Source organism: Crassostrea angulata, chromosome 7 (assembly GCF_025612915.1).
Source record: "Crassostrea angulata isolate pt1a10 chromosome 7, ASM2561291v2, whole genome shotgun sequence".
NCBI lineage: Eukaryota > Metazoa > Mollusca > Bivalvia > Ostreida > Ostreidae > Magallana > Magallana angulata.
In genome coordinates this window covers 53,915,667-53,937,761 of record NC_069117.1, presented here as the reverse complement: position 1 = coordinate 53,937,761, position 22,095 = coordinate 53,915,667, and the positions used below count along the sequence as shown (strand labels likewise).

The 22,095-nt window shown below is 34.7% G+C and overlaps 1 protein-coding gene and 1 long non-coding RNA gene across 3 annotated transcripts in view; one reads left to right on the top strand and one right to left on the bottom strand.

Annotated features, from left to right (window-relative positions):
- Nucleotides 1-5,872: 5,872 nt before the first annotated feature.
- Nucleotides 5,873-8,737, bottom strand: LOC128156867 (uncharacterized). The gene is made up of 3 exons (XR_008239771.1): nucleotides 8,687-8,737; nucleotides 7,205-7,301; nucleotides 5,873-6,247 (listed from the first exon to the last, which is right to left on the bottom strand). It is a non-coding gene; the product is annotated as an uncharacterized LOC128156867 (long non-coding RNA).
- Nucleotides 8,738-8,805: 68 nt separating this feature from the next.
- Nucleotides 8,806-22,095, top strand: part of LOC128156863 (discoidin domain-containing receptor 2-like) — a 51,906-nt gene continuing 38,616 nt past the window's right edge. The window contains exon 1 of one of the 2 annotated variants that reach the window (XM_052819183.1): nucleotides 8,806-9,298. In XM_052819183.1, coding sequence (XP_052675143.1) covers nucleotides 9,193-9,298 — 106 coding nt within the window. In that variant the 5' untranslated portion in view covers nucleotides 8,806-9,192. The remainder of the gene's footprint in view (nucleotides 9,299-22,095) is intronic. The other variant, XM_052819184.1, reaches the window with a different exon arrangement.

Here is a 22,095-nt window from a genome sequence, read left to right as displayed (position 1 = left end):
TTTACTTTACTATAGCTACAGTAAATTTACAAAAGTAAAAGGTCAGTTCATTGTATTTTAAAGTTTGGTAGAATAGCTGTTAACTGAAACGTCTGAAGAAAAAACATCAAATTAGTTGTTAATTGAAAGCTTATTTGTGAAGAAAAAACCTAAAGTTGGTGTAAAATATGTGTCCTTGACTCGACCATGCCATCAATTGCATACATATTATAAGTATACGTGGTTTTTCAATTCCTTTTCCAAATTTCTTTATATTTTGAAGGGAAAATGTTACATATATTTTAACAATGTGGTTTATAGGCTTAAACAAAAAGCAGATTTTACTGATGTTAAAAACACTTTGCTATATATAACTTCAGCATTAGTGCTTGTTTTGTAAGCTCAACATATTCCAGAAACAGATTTTTAATAAAACTCTATATAACAAGCCTGAGAATAAACATAACTCAAAACTTGTCACAATTTGATACTTGGCGTTTTGTTATCAAAGCAGGCGAGAGCAGTGCATCCCGTTTGAAGTGTGGATAATTAAGCCTAAGAAAATAAAATATCAGCAATTTATACACTGCGGGTTTGAAGGTGAAGATATGGGATGATTGAAGGAGTAAGGAAAAATCCGGTCTGGAAAGTATATTGAAAATTTTAGTCTCATAAAAATAACTGCACAGACTAATTCCTCAAGCTAAATCTTACTGACCCAAACAAAGCGTCTGACACCGTGAGTATTTGTCATACAGTTTCAGTGCCACAAAAATCTTTACTCTTGTGCAGATTTTTGTGTGCTTGAAGTATCAAATTAGGGTGCATTAGGATAAGCTGTCTTGAATAAATGACATTTAGAAATTCACCAGGCCAGATTTATACCGATCTCTCCAGCATAAATTCCAATATATGTAAATTCCTGGATGGTCTTTCATTGGAAGCGGGCCACTAGGGACCCATGTTCCTGGTTGTCCGTTTACATTGGATGCCATCAGATGTGACTTTGGACGGGTCTGTGTTTCATTTGGTAGTCAATGGATGGCTGATGTCTGATACGGCTGTTTGTTTTTACTAGAGATTCGTCTGACTGCTTGGCATCAGAATCTACATTGCTATGTAGATATTTGAATATAATTTGGATTGATTTGACCATGCGGCTGCAGACATTTGTAATCTGATCAGAGTTGTACTGCCCTTCCTCATTCTGTTCATGTCAAGGAGAAGTAAAGATTTACAAGAACAAAAATTGATGTGTTCAGTACTTTGATGAATGTAGACAAAGCAATATGTCTAAGGCTCCCTATACTCCAATGTATAAGAACAATGTAATGGGAAGATAATACATGGAAGATGTTTCCTTCAAGAATCCAGTTTTTCCTGAATTATCATGAACAAATTCAGTGGTTCTTAATTACCTCTGACCAATTACAGGACATAATGAAAAAGGCAGCATGCACAGCAAAAATGAGGAGATTTCACTTCCATGTTTTAATTAGTTTTATATTATGAATTAATAGGAACTGATCTGTACGGTATCTTTCTGTTGAATGGCCAAAGATCATGAAAGATCTAAGACTTATCTAAAAAAAAAAATCAACAATTCATAAAATGAGGATTCATCATTTATTGAGTCTTGCAGTTTGAAGTTAGGGACACAATATGGAAACAATATCCCAGAATGAAAAGTGAATTTGCTGTTATCTCACAGTCTGTACAGTTGTATTGAAAAGTATATCCTGCATTTTAGGGTATTTGCATGTTTACAAAGATGGCATTGTCCTAATCCAAGTACAATGTACTAGCTACCATGTGCACTAAACCTAACCAAATCTAAAGCCAACTTCTTGCCACCCCCCCCTCCCACCATGTGATAGCCACCTTGCCCTTTTTAAACTGACTTTATTGGTATATGAAGAGGAGCCACATTTCCTATGTGGCTACCAGAAGTTACTACATGTAGCTGGTACTAATAGTTACTGGTAGACAGCTGCTATAGTCATTATCTACCATCAAACCTAGATTTTTAGCAATAAAATATCTATTATTTATGAATAATCTTAAAAGGCATAAATGTATAAATTTCTGGAGAGACCTTTGGATTACTGGTATAAGTAGATGTTAGCATTAGTAAGGAGTTTTGACTGTTTTAATTGACTTTTGTACTGTATTTTGTCTTTTTAAATCTTTAACGTACATATTCTCTTGACCCTTATATTATCTTAAGAGAAGTGCCAGACATAATAGTCTGTGCATAAAGGCTATTTCTGTCTACATCTCTAAAACAGAATGTATTTTGAACAAGTGAAGTGAGAAAATGTTTGCAATAAAAGGTTGACAATACTTAAGGCCAATTGTGCATTAGTATTGCAGTATGATTCAGAATTCATCACAAGGACTAATGTGCAGCGTAATTGTAAATTGTCCCAAGATTCTTGTCATTTTAACTGATGTAGTAAATTAACACCTGCTTCAGGAGACTGCATCTGTGCACAGTGTTATAACAATTGTCTCCTGAGCCTCAAGATATGGCTGATGATGTCTTGCCTCATTGATTGCACTATAACTTTGGGGGCTGATGTAGGGATACTGTGTTTTTCAGGGGGCATAGTCTTTTGTGCTGTATTGTTACCATCAGCCATTTATAATACATCACTGCTGTCTCCATTCAGTGGATGCCCATAATGGCTGCCAGGAAACGTCACTGATTGCTATGTACAACCAGAATCTGGTTAAATTATGGTAACAACAGAAATTAAACATCATTTTTGTATCATTTTTAACTGCTCAGGGTCAATACAGCATGAATAAGTGTACCAGTACTCGGTAATCACTGATTCAATGATAATGATGATTTTACAATTAGAATGACTAACGCACAATGTCATTGCTTTGTAAACTTGGAATATCAAACGGCAACTTCTGTAAACTGATTGTGCTTCTAGCATCATGTGCTTCTAGATGACAATTTTAGATGCTGTCCTTAAATGACTTGATTGAAGTCATCCTTAAATTCAAACCCAGTCGACTAATTAGCTTGAAGTCGCTATTGATGCAAGTAATATGGCCTGTGTCGATATTGAGATTTTATTTGTGATTTTTCTGCGTGACTTGTAAAGATCTGATGAGCTCAGACACAGAATCAGTTCCTCTTGCAGTCAAAATCTCCCCCCCCCAACCAAGTCTCGTACCGTACATATGGGACCTGCAAACATCTGTCACTGTAATTTCATTGGCCCGTGTCCCACAAAAAATTAAACATCCCATTTACACAAAGAATGTACATTGATTAACATTTGAACCTTGGATGACTTGCTGTTCCGACTATTTTCGTTTTATAATATGACATTGTCTTTCACTTGCAGTGTCAAATATGTAAATTGATACACTATTTATTATTAAGACAAAATAGGAGTGTCATATTTATGTAAAAATAATTTTTCTGATATTAAATAAATTGAATTTCATTTCTTTTATAAATCTTCACAGTCAACAATTATCAATTCTTTAAAGCTTTCTATGCTTATATTATAGAGTATGTATTTTTTAACATTTTGTAGGTTAGGAATTATATGTCTTATTATACTTACTGTTTTTAATTTGGTGCATAATTAACACCAATGTAAAATTATCAACAACAAAAAATGTGAATATGAATTCAATTATTAGGTAATTAAAAAAACATTGGAAAGAATAATGATTGTTGTATTAATTAAAATGGTAAAAAATCCTTCTAATTTTTAAATTTAATTGTTTATGCAGATCTTAATTTTACTGCATTCTGCCTGTATCTAAACATGCTAAATCTGTCATGTACATTCCAGTGGTCAGATGCCACAAGAATTAAGGGCTAGACTATAAAGATTTGTAGAATCATAATGTTGCATATGTTGCAATGAAAAGAAAATAAGATTAAATTCCAAGTTGGTTGTTACTATTCCAGGCAAATGTGTATTTTTTTCAAAGTCGACCATGAACTTATGTCAATGCTCGTTCAATTCTGCCAAAATTGTAATTGAACTCAAAAGAAGGGTATTCTGGACCATCGAAAACTGAAAGACTATGACTTGGCATAATAACCTGCCTCTAAGTCCAGGTTAATCATCCATGTTTATGCCGCACAATGTCGAATCAAACCGTAAGATTGGGTAGGCTGATACTTTCCTGGCCACGACTGGCACCGTGTGACCTAGCTTTGTCAATCATTTAATGAAGCAAGCAGAGTCATGGACCCTGTTTTATTTACTGGTAAACAATGTTTTTCATTTAAATGCTTTCTTTGTCAGTTTTAATTCGGATATATAGAATTACAAGGTGATTCACTGTAGCATTTCACAACAGCCGGGAGCTCAAAGTTTGAAATATTAGAATCAATGCTTCATTCTACACTTTAAGACTAAGTCCTTTGATCAGAATTAGAATTCTTAAAGCTTCCTTTTGTTTCTGATGTCTCTATTTTAGGTAATGGTGATAGCATCGAGACCTTTCTTTGCTCTACATATTGTAACAGTAAACAAGCCCTATCCATTACTGATCATACAAAAAATCACAGGCCTCGACAGTCTACCCAACGGTGTAGATTCTTATTCGGTGTCTCCTCAACGCCACACTGTCGCCAATACTCACAGCGCAGTCTTTGAAAAATTTATTACAATGTCCATTAACCTCTGTCTTTGAGATCTATTTGTTGGATCTAATCGGTTTATGATTGATTGGTGATTGGCCCTTTACCAGTAGAATCCTGTATTGGAGGTCCTTTTTGATAAACAGTATCACAGCTTCAATCTGCCCTTATCATAAGTTTTCTTTGGAATATGTTTAATTGGCAATCAGAGCTCTTTTGAGGAGCTGTAAAGGCGTAAATGGGAGCTGAAATATGCCTTTAATAGTTAAGACCTGGCACATGTAGACATTTGACATTGACAGGTAGTTTGTATTTCTGGTCATGCCGCTTCCCGTGGAGTCTCTACGCCATGTCTCTCTGAGACAGGAAGTGCTGTCCCAGCCTCTATGTCACCATTAAACCACAGAAAATAGGTAGAAAAGTACACAGTCAGATCTTTGATATTATGTTGTATTACGATCCGAGATCTTGATCTAAAAGCCCCATAGTCCCATATTTGATACCCTGTAGATCAGTTTTTATTCAGAGCAACATAATACATGTACTGTCCCATGCACTGGGGAGATTCCAGAAGTTTGAAAACTCTTTCAATCTACATAAACTTTGTGTAAAAGAGAGAGAGAGAGAGAGACATATACCTTATTTTTTGTTTGAACTTGCTAGGATAACTAATGCATGGATGTCAGGGCTTTCACAAGTTAACAAGATGAGGATTATCAGATTCGGGCAGCAGGGGTATGCTTCTAGGAGCCCTCTCTGCACTTTATCGCAGGATAAGATTTTTGTTGGTCCAAACAAGAATTAGGTGTAAGTGATGTTTTATCTTCAAATGTGTGGTAAAAAGTGAATGTTTTTGGAGGGAGCAGAATGTGACAAACTTGGCCACAAACAGTGATGGCAGAATGAGGATGTGTTCGGACCTTGGACCACAGAGTCCTATGCTATCCTCTCACAGAAATGGAGTAACAGGCTTAAATGACCTTCAATTAGTCTTAGGTTTCTATTACATTCCATTTTAATATGCTGTGAAGCAAAAATGATGATGTCTCATTTTAATTACATGATGAAATTTGACACGTTAATACTTCTGGTACAATGAAAAGTCTGAAATCTGTAAGAATGATCACTTACCATGACAAAATTTGTCTAGAATGTTACCTCTCTGTGTGTGTGTGTGTAGGGGGGGGGATGGGTCATGAACCATAAGAATAAAGGTAGTCCATGATTTGATATTTGACATAGAAGTTGAACTCCCAATAGAATAATAATTGTGTTTATACTGGTCAATGGCCATCTCCATCCCCTGGGCAGGTTTTATGAATGATGTGTTTATCGGTGTTACTAACAAAAAGTCATCCATATTCTATATCTTGATGATAGGCAAAGAATCAACCAGATACAGGTTATTTGATGATGTCCTTCAGCCTCTAGGGATAGTCGGTAGACGACAGCACAGGAGACTGTCCATAGCGGTATTCAGGTACACGGAGAGGTCATTTAGGGTCATGATGGATTTTGACATGGCACAGGACCTTTGATTAGGGCCAAAGTTGTTCTGCAGACTTCAAAAGTAATGACAAACTTAAAGACCAGTGACTTGTTTGTCCGATACAGTTATTAGGGTCTTCTCATGTTTCTGTCAACCTGAAAAACAACAAGAATGTTCACTGTTTGTTTTTCTGTGAAAAGACACCTTTGATCTGGGTTCTTTATTTTACTGAACATACAGAGGGATTAACTGAATGTCACTTCAACACACACGAATCGGACGTTCTTTCATTGCATAATTTATCATTTTCATTTTTATAAGAACAGAAGAACTCAACTCATTTTTCTAAGTTGTTAGTACTCTTTCATTTTCAACAGTGAAGAAATGGTCTTGACTAGCTTTGAATGTTATTGTTGAGTTGTCCCTCTTGTCAAAGAGACTGTCCTCCTTAATGAACTTACATAATTATTGAACTGATCCCAAGGATGGGGTATCATGTTCAAATCATGATCAAATCTCTGGCTTGTTTGTCAGATATTGAAGAATAATTTTTCAGCATTGAAGCAACCTCTAGGCCCTGAATCATAATCTACAAATGCACTTGTTATATACGGCATATAGTTTTTGGTATTGATTACCTGAATGGCTTTGGTAAGAGGATTGTTTCTCTGGGATCAGTATTTTTATTGCATTAACGCATGCATTGAAGGATATTATATAATTATGTAATGCACGTCCCAAACACCTTACTATTATGAACATTTTGATATTAATAGGAGGGCCACACAGAAAGCAAGTTTTGGAACAACAGCAAGTAAACAATCAGTGCAAATAAACACCTAGGAACTCTTGCCTCATTATTCGGCTTTACTGACTAAGGAATGACCCAAGTAAACAGAATTAAGCCATAAATGTGCCAAATTATCACTGAAAACTGTTTGCTGGTGTGGGTGGAGTCTGATTTTACATTTTTTTATTTCTCCAAAGGAGTTATAATACACTCTTGTGCAGAGTTACTGCCCCTGACGCATTGTGTAGAGATATATGTACATGTATAATAACAGAGTTACTGCCCTTTGGTGCTGCGCATAACACCCCTCTTATTTACTTACATGTAGGGGTTAGAAACAGTCTGTTAATCGCCTGTCATGATCTCCACTGCAGCTCCTGGGATGGGTGTTGTTATGCTTGTGATGAGCCATCCCGGGGCTACAGAGATATGTATAAGCAAACCTCTAAGTGAGAGCATTATGACATTTTCAGATATAGATACACACAGAAAGTGTAGCAATCTGGCCATAAAACAGCCCCTCCAGGGTAGGAATCACACCGTCATCTGTAACAGTGATGTGTTCATTTACAGTTATTCCACACAGTTCATTGAAGGAGACAAAACACATGTACTCTTTGTAATCATTGGCTGTCACACTTATCTTGATTTACTATACAGTACACATTGTGTTCTATATTCTCGAGATGGACACATTGTTTATCATTATTACGGTATAAGGTGTATTTACAGAATGAAAAAGTCACGTTAAAGGAAGATTTAACATGGCGTCATGATATATGGAATTTATTAGTTTATTTTGGATTAAAACAAGTTTTTTAGGTATGGTTTTACAGACTTTTTATGCATCATTTAATATATAAGCTTTAGGAGAAAAAGTATAAATACAATAATGTGTAAAAAAGATATTTTGATTTGTTGCACAAATCCTCCGATTAGCGAGACATTTCATCTTTGTCAGATAAGAAGAAACTGTGCCATCTTCATGGTGGCACTGTTGGCACTTTATTTATTGAAGCATAAAAGTTAATTTTCTCCTCTACAAATCAATTTACATGTTCAGGTAGAAAGGTCAAATTGTAAGAAAGTAGTCTCAAATGTTTCCAGATCTTGGGAAGATTGCAAGCTGTTTAGTGTCTGTACACTGTATTTTTGAACATGACCCCACAGGAGTTTTAATTGATTTTTCAAATATGAATTGCATGAAATGGTATCACACTAGTTTACAAATTTTTAATGTCGACATGCTTAGTTGAAAATTATGTAACAACCAAAGATCAATCCCCCTCCCCCACCACTTTAAATAATGAATTACAAATTTAACTTTCCTGGATACAAAATTGCTGCATAAGTAATCATAACCCTCAGGCGAGAGAACATTCTATTAATTTTTCAAGAATATAAGATAAGAATATGCCCATCTCCTTTCTTTTCCTCATGTGTAAGTGTTTATTGTGCATTCTATGAATCTTGTTTATAGTACAATTTTCCTGAATCCACTTGAGGGCCCTTAATTGGCCAATTAAGAAATCGATGAAATTGAAATTAATCAAAAATATCATGAATATATGATACTTTTTTTCATCAGATAACATAACATGTATTAATTTCAGGAAGGTGTGCGTTTTACGACTGTTATGCTATCAAACATGTTTTACCTGTCTATGAAGGTGTGAAACCTGGTTCTGGTGATTTCTAATTTCATTGGTGTAATTTAATAATATTTAACAGATCTATAACGACATCAATTATTACATGTAATTGATATTGGCAGATATAACAACTAACCCACAACAAAACTAACCTCAGGCCCAACACCGTACACTGCGCTTAGCGGACCAACCTGTCACCCCCGCTCCCTGCGAATGGAATCGGCCGATTTCTCATAATGAACTAAATATCACTGTGTGTTGATAGTAAGGCTATGGTAGCATGCTGCTTTGTCAGACTCTGGAGCCAAACGGATGTGACAGAGTCTAGGGTCTAAAAATTTAAGGAATAGGTGGAATTTCCTGAAGGATTTAGGAAACATTATGCAGAAATTCCTAACCTGACACAGTTTTTTGAATGGATATTGATTTTAGTGTATTTGAGGAAGCGCTACTGACTGATTAAGGTGTTGTATTAGAAGAGGACCACATGGTTTTGTAAACAAAACACTTTAATCCTAGTTGGAGTGGCTACAAAAAGGCGGACCATTGATAAAATACGGAGTTTTTTTCCTGATAATCTGACATTCCAATACATGGATTGCTGACTTGTGTTAAAGTCTTGGGAGAACCTCATGAAAACGGAGAAATATTTTGTACCATGAGGAACTCGCGGAATTCTGTGAAATTCAAACTGGAGAGCGGGCAGTGGATAGTACTATGTCTGGTAGTCCTTGGATTTTGTGAAGTCCATTCTTTGGATTTAGGTAAGAGTCATTAAACGGTGTAAATTTATATCATAGTTTTTCAATGGGTTCCTTCAACACTTCAATCAATTATTCATAAATAGGTAGATGCTGAAAATTAAGGTCTGATAACCTTCTGACAGATTTTTTTTCTAATCATACATTATTCATATAAAACACAGCTTTATAAGTTGATAATGTGAAATTGAATTTATTTCTTCAGACTTGCTTCTTTTATATGAAAATAATATCCATATTCTATGAACAGTAAATGCATGCATATTCATTGCATGTACGATCTATACTTAATATTGTTGTCCCAAAGTAAAAAACGAAAAATTATATATAGCCCCCTGTAATATTAATAAAATTTTGTTTTGCAGAATTTGTAAATGAAAATATATTTTGAAATTATTCATGTGTAGTCATTATTCAAAACTTAATATTAGAATTATGCATTAAATTTTAATCACTATTTAAAATTCAAATAATTCTAATATTTGTAAAAATAGGAATTCAAAAAGAAAATTATCCGTTAGACTTTATAAAAAAATTAATTTTACAAATAAACCTTTAGTTTAATACCTGGTAATTAAAGTATAATCAAATTGAACATCGTTCTTAATATTGTTAATATCACATAAATTAATTCACAAGCATATTTTTCTAAAGGTTGATAAAAATGGGTTTCATGCAGCTATTTGTCTATGTTCAGTGAAGATATTTTTTTGTATACTATTTAATGATCAGACAGTGAGAGAAAAAAATATAACCCACCAGGGGCCCAATCAATACTATAATTATATTGATTTCCCCAAAACGACATTAAAAATTCCTTTTATCTCTCAAGTGAAGGCTTTTGCTGTGTTCATTAAGTGAAATGGATAAAAGATCTAATATTTGATCCATCTGCTTTATTTGAAGAAAGAATTAAAGTGTTTACAATGTCTCAGCTTGCTCAGTGGAGAAAGAATATATTTTTGTTTGGGGTAGAAAACAAAAACTTGATTTTCTGCAATAATGAAACAAAGAGTTTTCTTAATTTTATCCATCCTAAAACACATTAAAAAAACCCACTGGAATTTAGGAAATCAGTTGGTCACCTTTTCTCTATCTTAACTTTAAAATTTCGTATCTAGCCAAATCTCATTCATTCGCTTAACAGCAAAACTGATGATATAATCAGTAAATGAATTCTTTTTATCGACTGCAAACATTTTGAACATTCGGGACCAGGAGATCAATTCAATTGAATACATACTGTCAGAAACCTACAGTTTTGTGGTATGTAGGCCTATAATTCAGTTCCTGTAAAATTGAACCAGCCAAGCGACATAATTACTCTCACCAAAGATTAAAATTTTATCTTCCGTAAAATCAATCTGATATATATGTATAATCCCTGTGAAATTGAAGATTTATGGGCTACAGACAATTTTCTAACACTTAGATAACATCAGAGAATAATAAAACCATAATTGATCTCGTTGCAATTTTTACCAAAATCATACAAATTTAAAAAAAAAGAATTCTTTGCTTTTAGCCTCAATTAAAAAGTTAGTCATTTTATAAAACTATTTTCTCCAAAATGACCATGTAAATGTATATTTAATCTTGAGGATTACAGAGACAGGTTAATTTGTTTTGATATTCTCTGGGTGGGAGAATTTCTATATGTACACTTGTTCAAAGGTGACTGTAGGCCAGGATTGAAATTCCTGTGCATTATCAATCATTGTTTAGTGGGACGACTGTGATCTTACATAAGGCCATTGTTGAAATCAGTCAAGTGAACAATTCCAATTACCTAATGAAGGTATAACATCGTAAGGAATAGGGTAAATGTTGGTTCAGAGCCATTGTGTGACGACCTCTCCATCAATAAAGTCCCTAATCCTTTTTCTATGTCACAAAATTTATATCATTTAGGGTTTTTATAAACCAAAGTAAATAAGTTTACTCAATCATTTAAGAGCATGAGAATTTTTAAATAGTTTAAAAACCTTGTTTAAGAGATTAGAAAATGACACCTTTTAAGTGAATCAAAATGTTTATTTATCCACATCAAGGGGACTTCGATTTTTCTAAACACTGATTACAGGCCGTCTGCATATTTTTCAATAAATGAAAATATGGAGTAAACAATGGTTTCCGCTGATGAAATTTTTTTTATTATCCTCTACATTGAATATAAACAATTTCCTCTACAATGGAACGAATTGATTTAAGTTCTCTACCTTTTTTGCCTCCAGCTTCCAAGTTTATATTTGATTGCCAAAAAAAAAAAAAGAAAAAAAGAGAAGAGTGGGTGCTTTAGTTGGATGCTGTTGTCCGGTTTATCAGATTTTCAGTTAGACCCGCGGGGCCGTAATCTGGGCTTTTATAATGTGGTTTGTCAGAGAATGTTTTTATTTTGTAAAAGGCCAGGGCTTGATCATATTCTATTTCATGACTTTAAAATCGGTCATTTACGGGAGATTCTTATTTATGGCCTACCTTAATTTATGGATTTCTCGCTGTCTAACAAATCTTATATTTAGGAAACATGAAAAAATCAACAGCCCTTTTTCCATTGTTGATTTATTCCTATTTCATGCCAGATGAAAGACTAGCTTATATGCTAATGAATGCATATAAATTAACCTCAGAGATTCTAATTACCATAATTATACTTTAATTGAATAGTGTGTACACTGATAAATTTCGCTGGTAGGTGTTGTATTCTGCTGTTGATGACATTGTTATCAGAATGCCCTGTATTTGAAATACAGAGTATTACTGGTAAATCCCTTTATCAGGATTATAATCCCTGGATTTGAGACAAATAGACACCTATCTTGGTCAGGAACATGATAGGCAGTTGTATAATGAACAAACAGCGACATGTATGCCGGTCCTAGAGCCAGTGTTTGCATTAGGAAACAGTCCTTGTTTGTTTCTAAGCTCGACTCTGTCCAGACAATGCAGAAAAACGAGAAAGGTCGAATGTTTAAGCTGACATGATCAAGAGACTCTGACTTTATGGTACATAGTCGTAAAAACTGTTTATGCATTTATCCATGCACCTCCCTCAGAAATTTTTAGAGTTAACATAAAACTCCTCATAATTCTCTGTTTATTTCTCCTGGTGGTTGTCTGTGAACTTCGGAAGTACGTACATTGTTTCAGAGGCTGATCTATACAGTGTCTAAGTAAATCATAGCTTTCTGGTATCTTTAGTAAGACACACTTTATTGATTTCAACATGCTACCATTGCTGGACTCCCAAACCTGGTTCTGATCTGTAGAAGTTGATCTGATGAATATTCTGAGGCAATAAAACAATTGATAGATTGGGTGTCAGGGAAAAGTGTAAACGGTTATGTTTATATAAAATAAAGCAAGAGTTATCAGCAAAGATATGCATACAATTGTGGAGTGAAAACAGAAATGGGAAACAGTGCTGGATAAAAAAAGATGAAAGTATGGGTTGTTAACAGACCTGTTGGAATTATCTGTGTTGGAAATGCTAAAGATTAATAAGACAGAGTCTAGCCTTTGCCTCAAGACGAAGTGTGATAGCATTACGGATATTTGTGAAATCGGAAATATTGGAGGACCTAAGAGACGTGTATTGATTATTAAGTTCAAAATGTGACATGCTGAAAGATTTATTATCGCTTTTGTCGCCACTGTGTCAACTTGTTTTAGGTGAACTTGTGATCTTGCCTTTTTCTTTTTGGGTAACAAAACAATTTCTTTTTTTGAAGAAAATCAATAACCTTTCGTGTGCCAGGAATAATCGCAGTAAAACCCGGCAAAAATAGTCGTCATTGGCACTTAATCTCCAAAATCTCAGACTTTTGTCTTCCTTATTCAAACTTAACTTAACAGGTGTTATTTCAATATCTGAATCTGATCGTATTCAAGATACAGAAAATGTCCAGTTAATGATCAGCTATTTTTAACAGATAATTTAATAAAAGAAAGTGGTTTAAATTCACATCACGACCATGAAGTTATTTTTGCTAGATTCCGCTCTTTCTTTGATAAAAAGATTTCAAGATCTTGGTCCCATTTTTAGGTGGTACTTGTATCTGGTACCCTTTTTAAATTCGTAATCAGTGTTTTCGAAAAGTCAACAAAATTGCTCATTTCTTTAAAAAAAAAGGTAATTTGACTCAATTGAATGTTTGTGCAAGAGCTGGTTTTAATGATGGCTGTGAAGTGTGTGAAAGTCTTCGGAATAGTAATTAGACACTCAAAATAAAGTATTTATTACCTTGTCAGTCGTTATCTTCAGCTGACTTGTTTGTCGAGGGATTTTTCCCTTCTTTGGATGTTATTTTGCTTATTTTTGGTTCCCATTTTAGATCAGTCAAGTATGTAAAAAAATCAATGCATCATAGAAAACTGGGAGATGTTTAATGGATCGTCAAAGTGGAAACAAATCGGTGGTCTTTAATCACTTGTGTTATCAAAGATTTATCGCAGGTTGGTGACTGGAATGAAGTAGGGGGACTTTGCAGTTTGCTCTTGATTTTCACTTTGTACGTACTTGACAAAATCTTGTGTATAAATCCCCCATAAAGGACTCTTGTCAATCAAACTTCAATACGATAGGTTTTTTCCTGCATCGAAAGCAAATTTTGGTTTCGACTAATTTCTTAATTTTCATCAAAGAATGTTTTCTCTTCTATAAAACTGTTCGTTTGAAGTCAAACCAAATTTATTTAGAAAGAGTTTGGTTTACTTTGTTCAAGGGGTATGCAGCAGTCTTCTGTTTTGGGGGTGGGGGACGGGATGATTTCTATACACACAACCGATTTCTGTGGACCATGCAAATAGTTGTCCAGCTGTGGACGTGACCCAATCAGAGCAGAATGGATAGAGGCAGTTATGTAAATAAAGCACTTTTGTCAGTGTGAAGTGACCCTCATCAGGCAAACATTAGTGTACTGCCATTTCAATCTGTATATAACGAGAAAGAAAAAAAAAAATCATGCCTCACCCCTAAGAATGTTCCTATTGTTAAAATAATCTCTTGTCCTGTAGTTCTCCACGGAAATTGATCTACATATATGTAGGGTGGATAAAACGGTGTTCATTTGCATGGAAACGATAAACGGCACATTTTGCATTGAAGCAATCCAATTATTACTGCTGACAACACTTTGAACATGATCAAATTGAGTTAGAATGTGCTTGGAAATGAATTTAGAACTGTTATTGATTTTATCACAAAGTGAAATGGTAACCAAATTATATAATGGAGGACCTTTATTGACAGTGTTACATAAAACTACTGAGTTTGTTAAGCCCTAGTATTGATATTGAATATCTCTGATATTATATCATCTGGATTTATTTTGTATAAATTAATTACTTAATTAGTCACTAATTTTGAATTGAATTTCCAAATATTTCTGTTGGAGTAGTCATGTAGAAACCATAATACGCAGCCATGTATAAACTGTGTAGTGTGTATAATAATGTAATGATAAAAAGAATATTTGATCCTCGTAAACTCACTGTATCTTTGCTCTTTACCACCCTGTGAAATATTAACGATGAAACTCATACTCATATAATCAGAGTAAGGGTTTTCAAGGAACATTTTATGGATGTTGCCAAGCATAACTAATTTTTTTCTGCTCATGGTGAAACAAAGGAACAGGTTGGAAATGTAATTCGGAATGATTTTCAAACCGATAGAGTTTCTCTCAAGGGAAATGTTGATCATATGGGAGAGGGATATTCCCTAATAATCAATAGATTGATTAATGTTGGGTAGAAACAAAAGAGAGGGGTCTTCAGCAGTATACATATAGATTGAATTGTACTGTCAGGAATTATTTAGATAAAAATATGTATATATATTTTTACTTAATTGCTAAGAATTAAATCTTATACAAGACACCAGGATTGCGTATGCAAAAAATTATGACAATAATCCTACCCTAAATTTTTATGAAGTGACTTCCTCAGCATATAATAATTAATTTTCATAAAATGATTTGTTCTCAATTATTCAAAAATATTTATGATAATATTTTACTTACATTTTAAAGTGGAAACACATTTTTTTCTGTTTATGGAAAATGAACATTTGTCTTATAACTCGATCTTCTTGTAAAATCCACCACCATGTATTTATGAATGGTTATATATTTTTCATGAAAAGATGTTTTTGATTAGAGAGAATAGCTCCGATTGCCGCCCCATCAGTCTCCCTTGATTGGTCTGATTGTTTTATTGAGGATGGTAATTGATCATAAAGAAGTGATTTCTACTGTAACCAATCCCCGGGCTTGCCAACTCTGGGTACCTCATGCCTCAATTCCTCATAGCTGTGACCCATACTGCCTCTGCTTGTGCCAAACAGATGTGGCAAAACCAACTATAAAATTCAGCATTCTATGTGAACTGTCTCCTCTAGTCTTATTTTATATCAGAAATAAAATAGTCCTGTCTCAGTCTGGATGTATTAATGTCTAGTTTATACCCAAAGGACTTTGATCCATCTATCCCTGGTTCAACATTGCAATTTTTTTCTCGCACCATTATTGGAAGAAATTGTTGTTTGTAAAGTGTAATTGCTTCGGTTTTGTCTGGACCTGATGGATATATCTCTGTGATAAAGCTTTTGTAACACTGATCTGCCTTCACGGGTTAGTCTTGGCAAAATGTAAATTCCATCACATTTGGACTAAAAACGTCAATTGTTATTGAGAGAATGCTGTGTGTCGAGAAAAAAGATTCTTTTGCAGATAATCGATGCTGTTGCTGCCCTAGGTCCTAGCCAAGCTCTTGCAAGTGCAAATGGAATCCATCTATTGGATTTTAATTAAGTTGTCATGTAGTGGCAAAAATTCCGTCCAGAAAAGACTTTTAGATATGACCAGAAACCTGAGAAGGGTTCATGTTTTTTGGATTATCCGTGTAATTGATGTATTTTGGCTGGAATTTTCATCCTAGTGCATATTGTTTACATATGTTTGTCTGGAATTTCAAGAACTTCCCACAGTCTTCAAGTGTATTGGTTTTGGACACTGAAAATCGGAAATTTAACTTTGTTGTAAAAAAAATAAAATAATGATCAACGCTATTAAGAAGTTAAAAGAAGACAGATCAAAGTAGTTAAAGGTGCCCAACCATTTCATGGTCACAGAATTTATGTTTTATATTAAACAACTTAATTACCCACGATAAATTGATAAAAAACAGATGGTAATTTCACATGAGAAAAAAATAAGAAGAAAATAGTACTGAGTGTTTGATACTGGATTATACATGCATTTAAAAATGAAATATAATTCAGTCATTAATACCAAGCATTTTACAATTTGATCATTCACAAAACTCCCATGATTCATGGTGCAACATTGTAGACGCGGGATGAATGAAATTTGGTATAAAATTGTTACAACATAGCCCTTATCTGACTGTCATAGATGTATGAGTAAACAAGGCAACCTGGAGCCACAAGTGAAAGCGGATCCCATTCAATCTGTTTAATGCCGCCATTTAGGACTCTAAAGTTATCAACTCTCCTCAGGTGCCACCAAGTGATGCAGAGAACCTGTTCATAAGAAAGGGACCTCATAACACCCTAACACAGATTTATTGGACATTAAACTCGATTAAATATGATTAGGTGCACATTATTTTTATATAACTCTTAAATTATAAAGTACAAATGAAAGAAAAAGGTCACTAATATGAAGGAAAGCACTGTATAAAATTATTTGCCTGAAATATTTTAATGTCATTTTTCCAAAGAGAAATGGATGTTGTACCCTTTATTATGACGAATTTTCCCTTAATCTCCCAATAAAAAAGACACAGATTTGTAATTTTCGTGATACACTTGCGTGATTTTATTAAAGTTTGAAAGCTGATTCGGACTAGGAACAGAATGGTCCTTTGAAGCTAAAGAAAAAAAAGAGGAAATAAAAATTTGCAGAATTTAGGTTATAAAAGTTAAATATGTCAGGGAGCAAACAATATTTTTCATCAATTATAGGTGTTTTAACATATTTTTAAACTCGGAGTCAAACTTAAAATTGTAACTGGTAAAAAAAACAAATTGACAAGTTATAGTTTGCACACAAATAACCATTGGTTTTTTAACAAATGGGAAAATAATGAGAGTTTAAATTGATTATTTGAAAAGGTACAGGCCTAAGCAGCTAGTCGTAAATCTCCGAGGTACTATGGATCTGTCATATTTGGCCATGGCTCATTGAGAGAGAGTATAATGTAAATATTTGACCCTTAACTTGTGTGCATTGTGTACAGGCAGAGGAGTTTGTTAAGACTTGGGTAGTCTGACACAATCCAGAATTAATGTATTCTGTCAGATCTTTGAAGCAGGAAATGTTGCAAGAAAAAGGTGTGCTATCTTCCAAAGTGTGTTACGATGGTAGTGTACTGATATTTATCATCAATATAAGCTTCCTTGCGGTGGTCAGATTTCAGAATTCACAGTATTTGTTAAGGGTGTCATAAGAATCCTCAATTCATGCAATTTTGTTAGAGATTTTGAAAGGATATTAAAAGTCCAAAGGCAAGGATGAAAGATGTCAGAAACGAGAAGCTATATGATATTATACTATATGGGATTAGTGTCTGAAGTCATCATTCTTTGTTAGTTTCTTTCAGAAATTTGATGTAGTCTTGGGCAATTAATATCCTGTCACAGGAGGGCATAAAACAATGAAAGACCGTTTTTTCCTATGCATTTTAAAATTGGTCTTCATGAGTTGTTTGAACTGTATTGTGAGTCAGCTCGCAATTGTTTTGGCCTTTATAAACTGGAATCCTCTTAACAATTAATCGCCAGCAATACATTATTCATTTTCCCCCCATCCTTTTCTTTTTTCCAATAATTACTAAGGGAATCTTGGAGGAAAAAAAAGAAAAGGGGTACATAGGGGGTTCAAATTTATTTCGTTGAAAATCTCTTAAAAATATTGTACAATGTATTTTATCGCTGTTAGAATAATTTGCAGTTCCCTTGCATCAACCAAATATTAAGTGATTTGAACCTTGCAGCTAGACTTTAATGGTCTTACTTCTAGATTTTCCCCTCTATGTAGCCAGAGATGAGAGTCTTTGAAAAAGGACACAGTACCAATTAATTGATCAATTAGCTATAAACTAGAGGCCCTTATCTATTTTATTGCAATTATTCACGTTTTTTCTCTGATGATGATACAGATTTGCCATGTATAAATTGAAAAAGGAGGACGGCAGAATAATGTGCTATCCAAAATTATCAACATTAAATCGTACATAAATTATTCTGGTTCGACTTTGTTATTGATTTTTGGGGGGTAGCCTTTCATCTTGAAGTTGATAACTTTCAGCATTGTTTTTGCGTAAATTCTCTCAGGCATTGCGAGGTTTTTGCTGATTTTTAATAAAACGGTTAGAATTAGAGTTTATCAGTGCAGAACAGAATGCTGGGGATTTGCATACTTATTGATAAGCCTAATGTTTCATTTATTCATATCAGATAAAAGAAAATTAAATGTGGAGAGGAACCAAGATATTTTGGGATTTTCAGAAAGCTTTTTAACCACTGACTGGAAATAACATCTGGAAAGTTAGATTATAACTTGCACATTTAATATGTATTAATGGTTTTTAAAGCACCTGTATTCATCATAAAACACTGCAAAATCACACAACATCTTGTTGTGAGGCGAGAGATTATCGTCAGAAAAGGACCTGTGAAAATTGTTAGGAATGTGCTGGTGAAACCATGATACAATCATGTCCGTAGCCAGTCAGATGCAGTCCCCTGAAAACCCATCAACTGGTGATGTAACTCTATAATGAAGAAGATTGGCAAGGGAAATTACCACAGCAGGAATTTAATGGGCAAAGATAAAGATCACAATTGTTTGCATTGTGTCAATAAATAAAGGCCAAATAATCTCAGGTTGAGGCTGTAAGCTGATCCTGTGGGCTGCCTCCGTTCTGATGAGGATGGTGAGCCCCGGGGTCCCTGACAGGTCCCTGGGTCTCCTGTCTAGTGATTTGACAGAAGATATCGGGGCACCTGCCAGAGTACCTGCTGATTCGGGAGGCAGAGATACTGCTTGGACTTAATTGTTGATGATTACTGGCCAACCCTCTGCTCTTGCCGATTAGTGTCTCCTGATGCCAAATTATGCCATACTGCTGAATACATATCTGTAATCTGCTTGTTGTATCTGTCTGCAAATAACTGTCCTCCTTTGCTATACGTATACATGTATACATGTATAAAGTTAACATATGTTGCCAAATAGTGCAGCTGGTAAAATTTATTTTTCAGATATTAAAATCAGATTGAATTAAATTTTTTTTAGAATCATTTTGATTGATGCACACCTGTGACTTACCAAGCAGCTTTTTCAAGCATTTAAACTGAAATTGATATGTAAAATGTATTTATTTGTCTTTTAAAGTTGACTACTTTTCTTAATGGAAAGTAGCATATCATTACTGTATAAAATGGGAAGTAAAAGAAATAATGTTTACTCTAAGCTAATGCCCAGGAAATGTGCCAGCAGGCCTAAGAAAACACAAAAAAGATGTGTATATTTGTTTTTATGTTTTAAATAACAACGGTTTTCCTCTGGAAGGATGAAAAAATTGAGGGGAGAGGTTATTTTGAGCTTTGTCTGCAACATACACCAACGGCGTAATCAATTGTTGAACAAATCCTGGGAGAGGTTGGGGATTCCGACAACAGCACACACAAATGAAACAGAATCTTGGGATTATTGGTTATTTCTTGAGTAGTTGGAAGCTCTTAATATTGATTCACACTGCTTTTTTACCCTCTCAATTTATCATTTAGAAAAATATTGAAATTGTAAATGATCAACTGATGTAGGAAAAAAAAAGATTTGGTATTCAGTAATAGAGCCTGGTTATTAGTGTTTGTTGTTATCTCCAGCTCCCCTGTTGGGATGTGAATATTATCCCTGACCCCTGGGGAGAGGGGAATTGAGTTGCCTGGTTGGGGGTCCAGCTATTACAAGTGTGTATAATTAACTGATGTGTAGTGCATAATAAGGCCAATCATAGTCAGATAGAATGATGGTGTGACGTTTAATGTGTGTCACACGCACATCCTGCAGTAAAGGCGAACCTGTTTCTCTGAACAAAGACCGTGGACTCGAAGGACTGAATGTGTCATCATGCTGATTATGTATGCTGTATTTTGAAGCATGGTATTGGCATGTCCGTGAATTCTTTGCTTATGCAAAGGAATAAATTAATTAGCATTGTTATCCTGAGAATTAGAATACATTAATGAGTTATCTGTATAAGTTGACATAAATTTCATCTTTATGGAATTTACGATCATCCTGGAATTGTATAAAATTAAAGACCTCAAGGCTAGAGGAAAATGCAGATGGACATGAAAAATGGATTTGTTGTGTGGTCATGTCCTTAATTAATGAGGCGGGGCTGCTGGGATGAGGGGTACTGGTACAGAGGCCCTTAGATATTGGTACAGGGGATCACACGTCTGTCATCTGGTGAAAAAGAGAGGATGAGTTGTTCAATCCATTCAAAGTTTTTCTGAGATAAACTTCATTAAGAAAGTAATATGGGTTTATTGTAGGGAGTACAACAGGGTGATTAATTTCTAAGAGTGGTCGGGTGCTTCTTCACACAGGGGTGACTTGTTTACTTGTGACATTGTGGGCACAGAGGGATACCAGACTGTACACTGGGGGTGATTAATGACTTGGTTATCGGTCTGTCCCCCATAGCCAGAGAAAAATAACAAACAACCCTACAGAATTGTCACCCAGGCTTAAGAAAAGGTCAATGGACTAGACACTACGGTTTTTGTTTCTCCATCAGCTGCTTAACCTAGTGTACAGAACGGAGGAAAACAGCCTGCTGGGATATCTACAACAATCACATATAAATAATCCCTGGTCTGTTAGCTACAAATGGATGCCCACTTATCAATTGGCCATCAGAACCCAAATATTGGATAAGTAAATGTCTGACCATTATCAAGAAGTGATATTAAGGATGGCTCGGTTACATAACATGGTGTCACTTTTCTTGGCCAGTGTGACAAGTTTTCTGATAGTGTTGTCAGAGATCTAAGACATTCATGGGGCATAAATTACAAATGGTCTGTCAAAAGCCCAGATGAATGATAGCAGTGGACTCTCCAATGTGTTTTTGATTGTCAACTAAGAGTCTAGCAGACTAGGAATTTCGTTGCTAGGTGCATTTTATCGAGAGTCATTGTTGATCTTAGTTTCTGTGAAATTTCTGCAATAAGAAATTTATTGGTCTTAAATAAAAAGGATATCAGAGAGTAATATTGTCAAATTATATAAGATTAAATACAGATGTAGTTACACAATGAAGATTAATCACAGTTTTATTGGACATTGATTTTTTTCATTATCATAACGACAATACTTGAAGAGAAGAATCGCGACCTATGGTATGAATGCTCCGTAACAGTCCCGATAAATGTGTACAAGTACCCCAGCAGCTCTTTTGATGTCACTCGACTTGTTACAGGGTGGTGGGTAGTGAACACTCCCCCTTTTCCCAGGGAGGAAAAACTGTCTCAAACTGTTTATTTACCCTTAAAAGTGATCAAAGAAGGAAGTGGAATGGAATGTTTCTTGTCTAAACAAGAGTCTTGATTGCATTTTAATGGCCAATCATTCTATATCTGCAGCACCTGTGAAGCAACTCAGAACTTTCATTGCCTAATGTGTTTACATCTCCAGAGATTTGGTTTTCTTCTTCAATCAATAATGAATTACCCCTTGATTGTGTACTATTATCATTTTGGC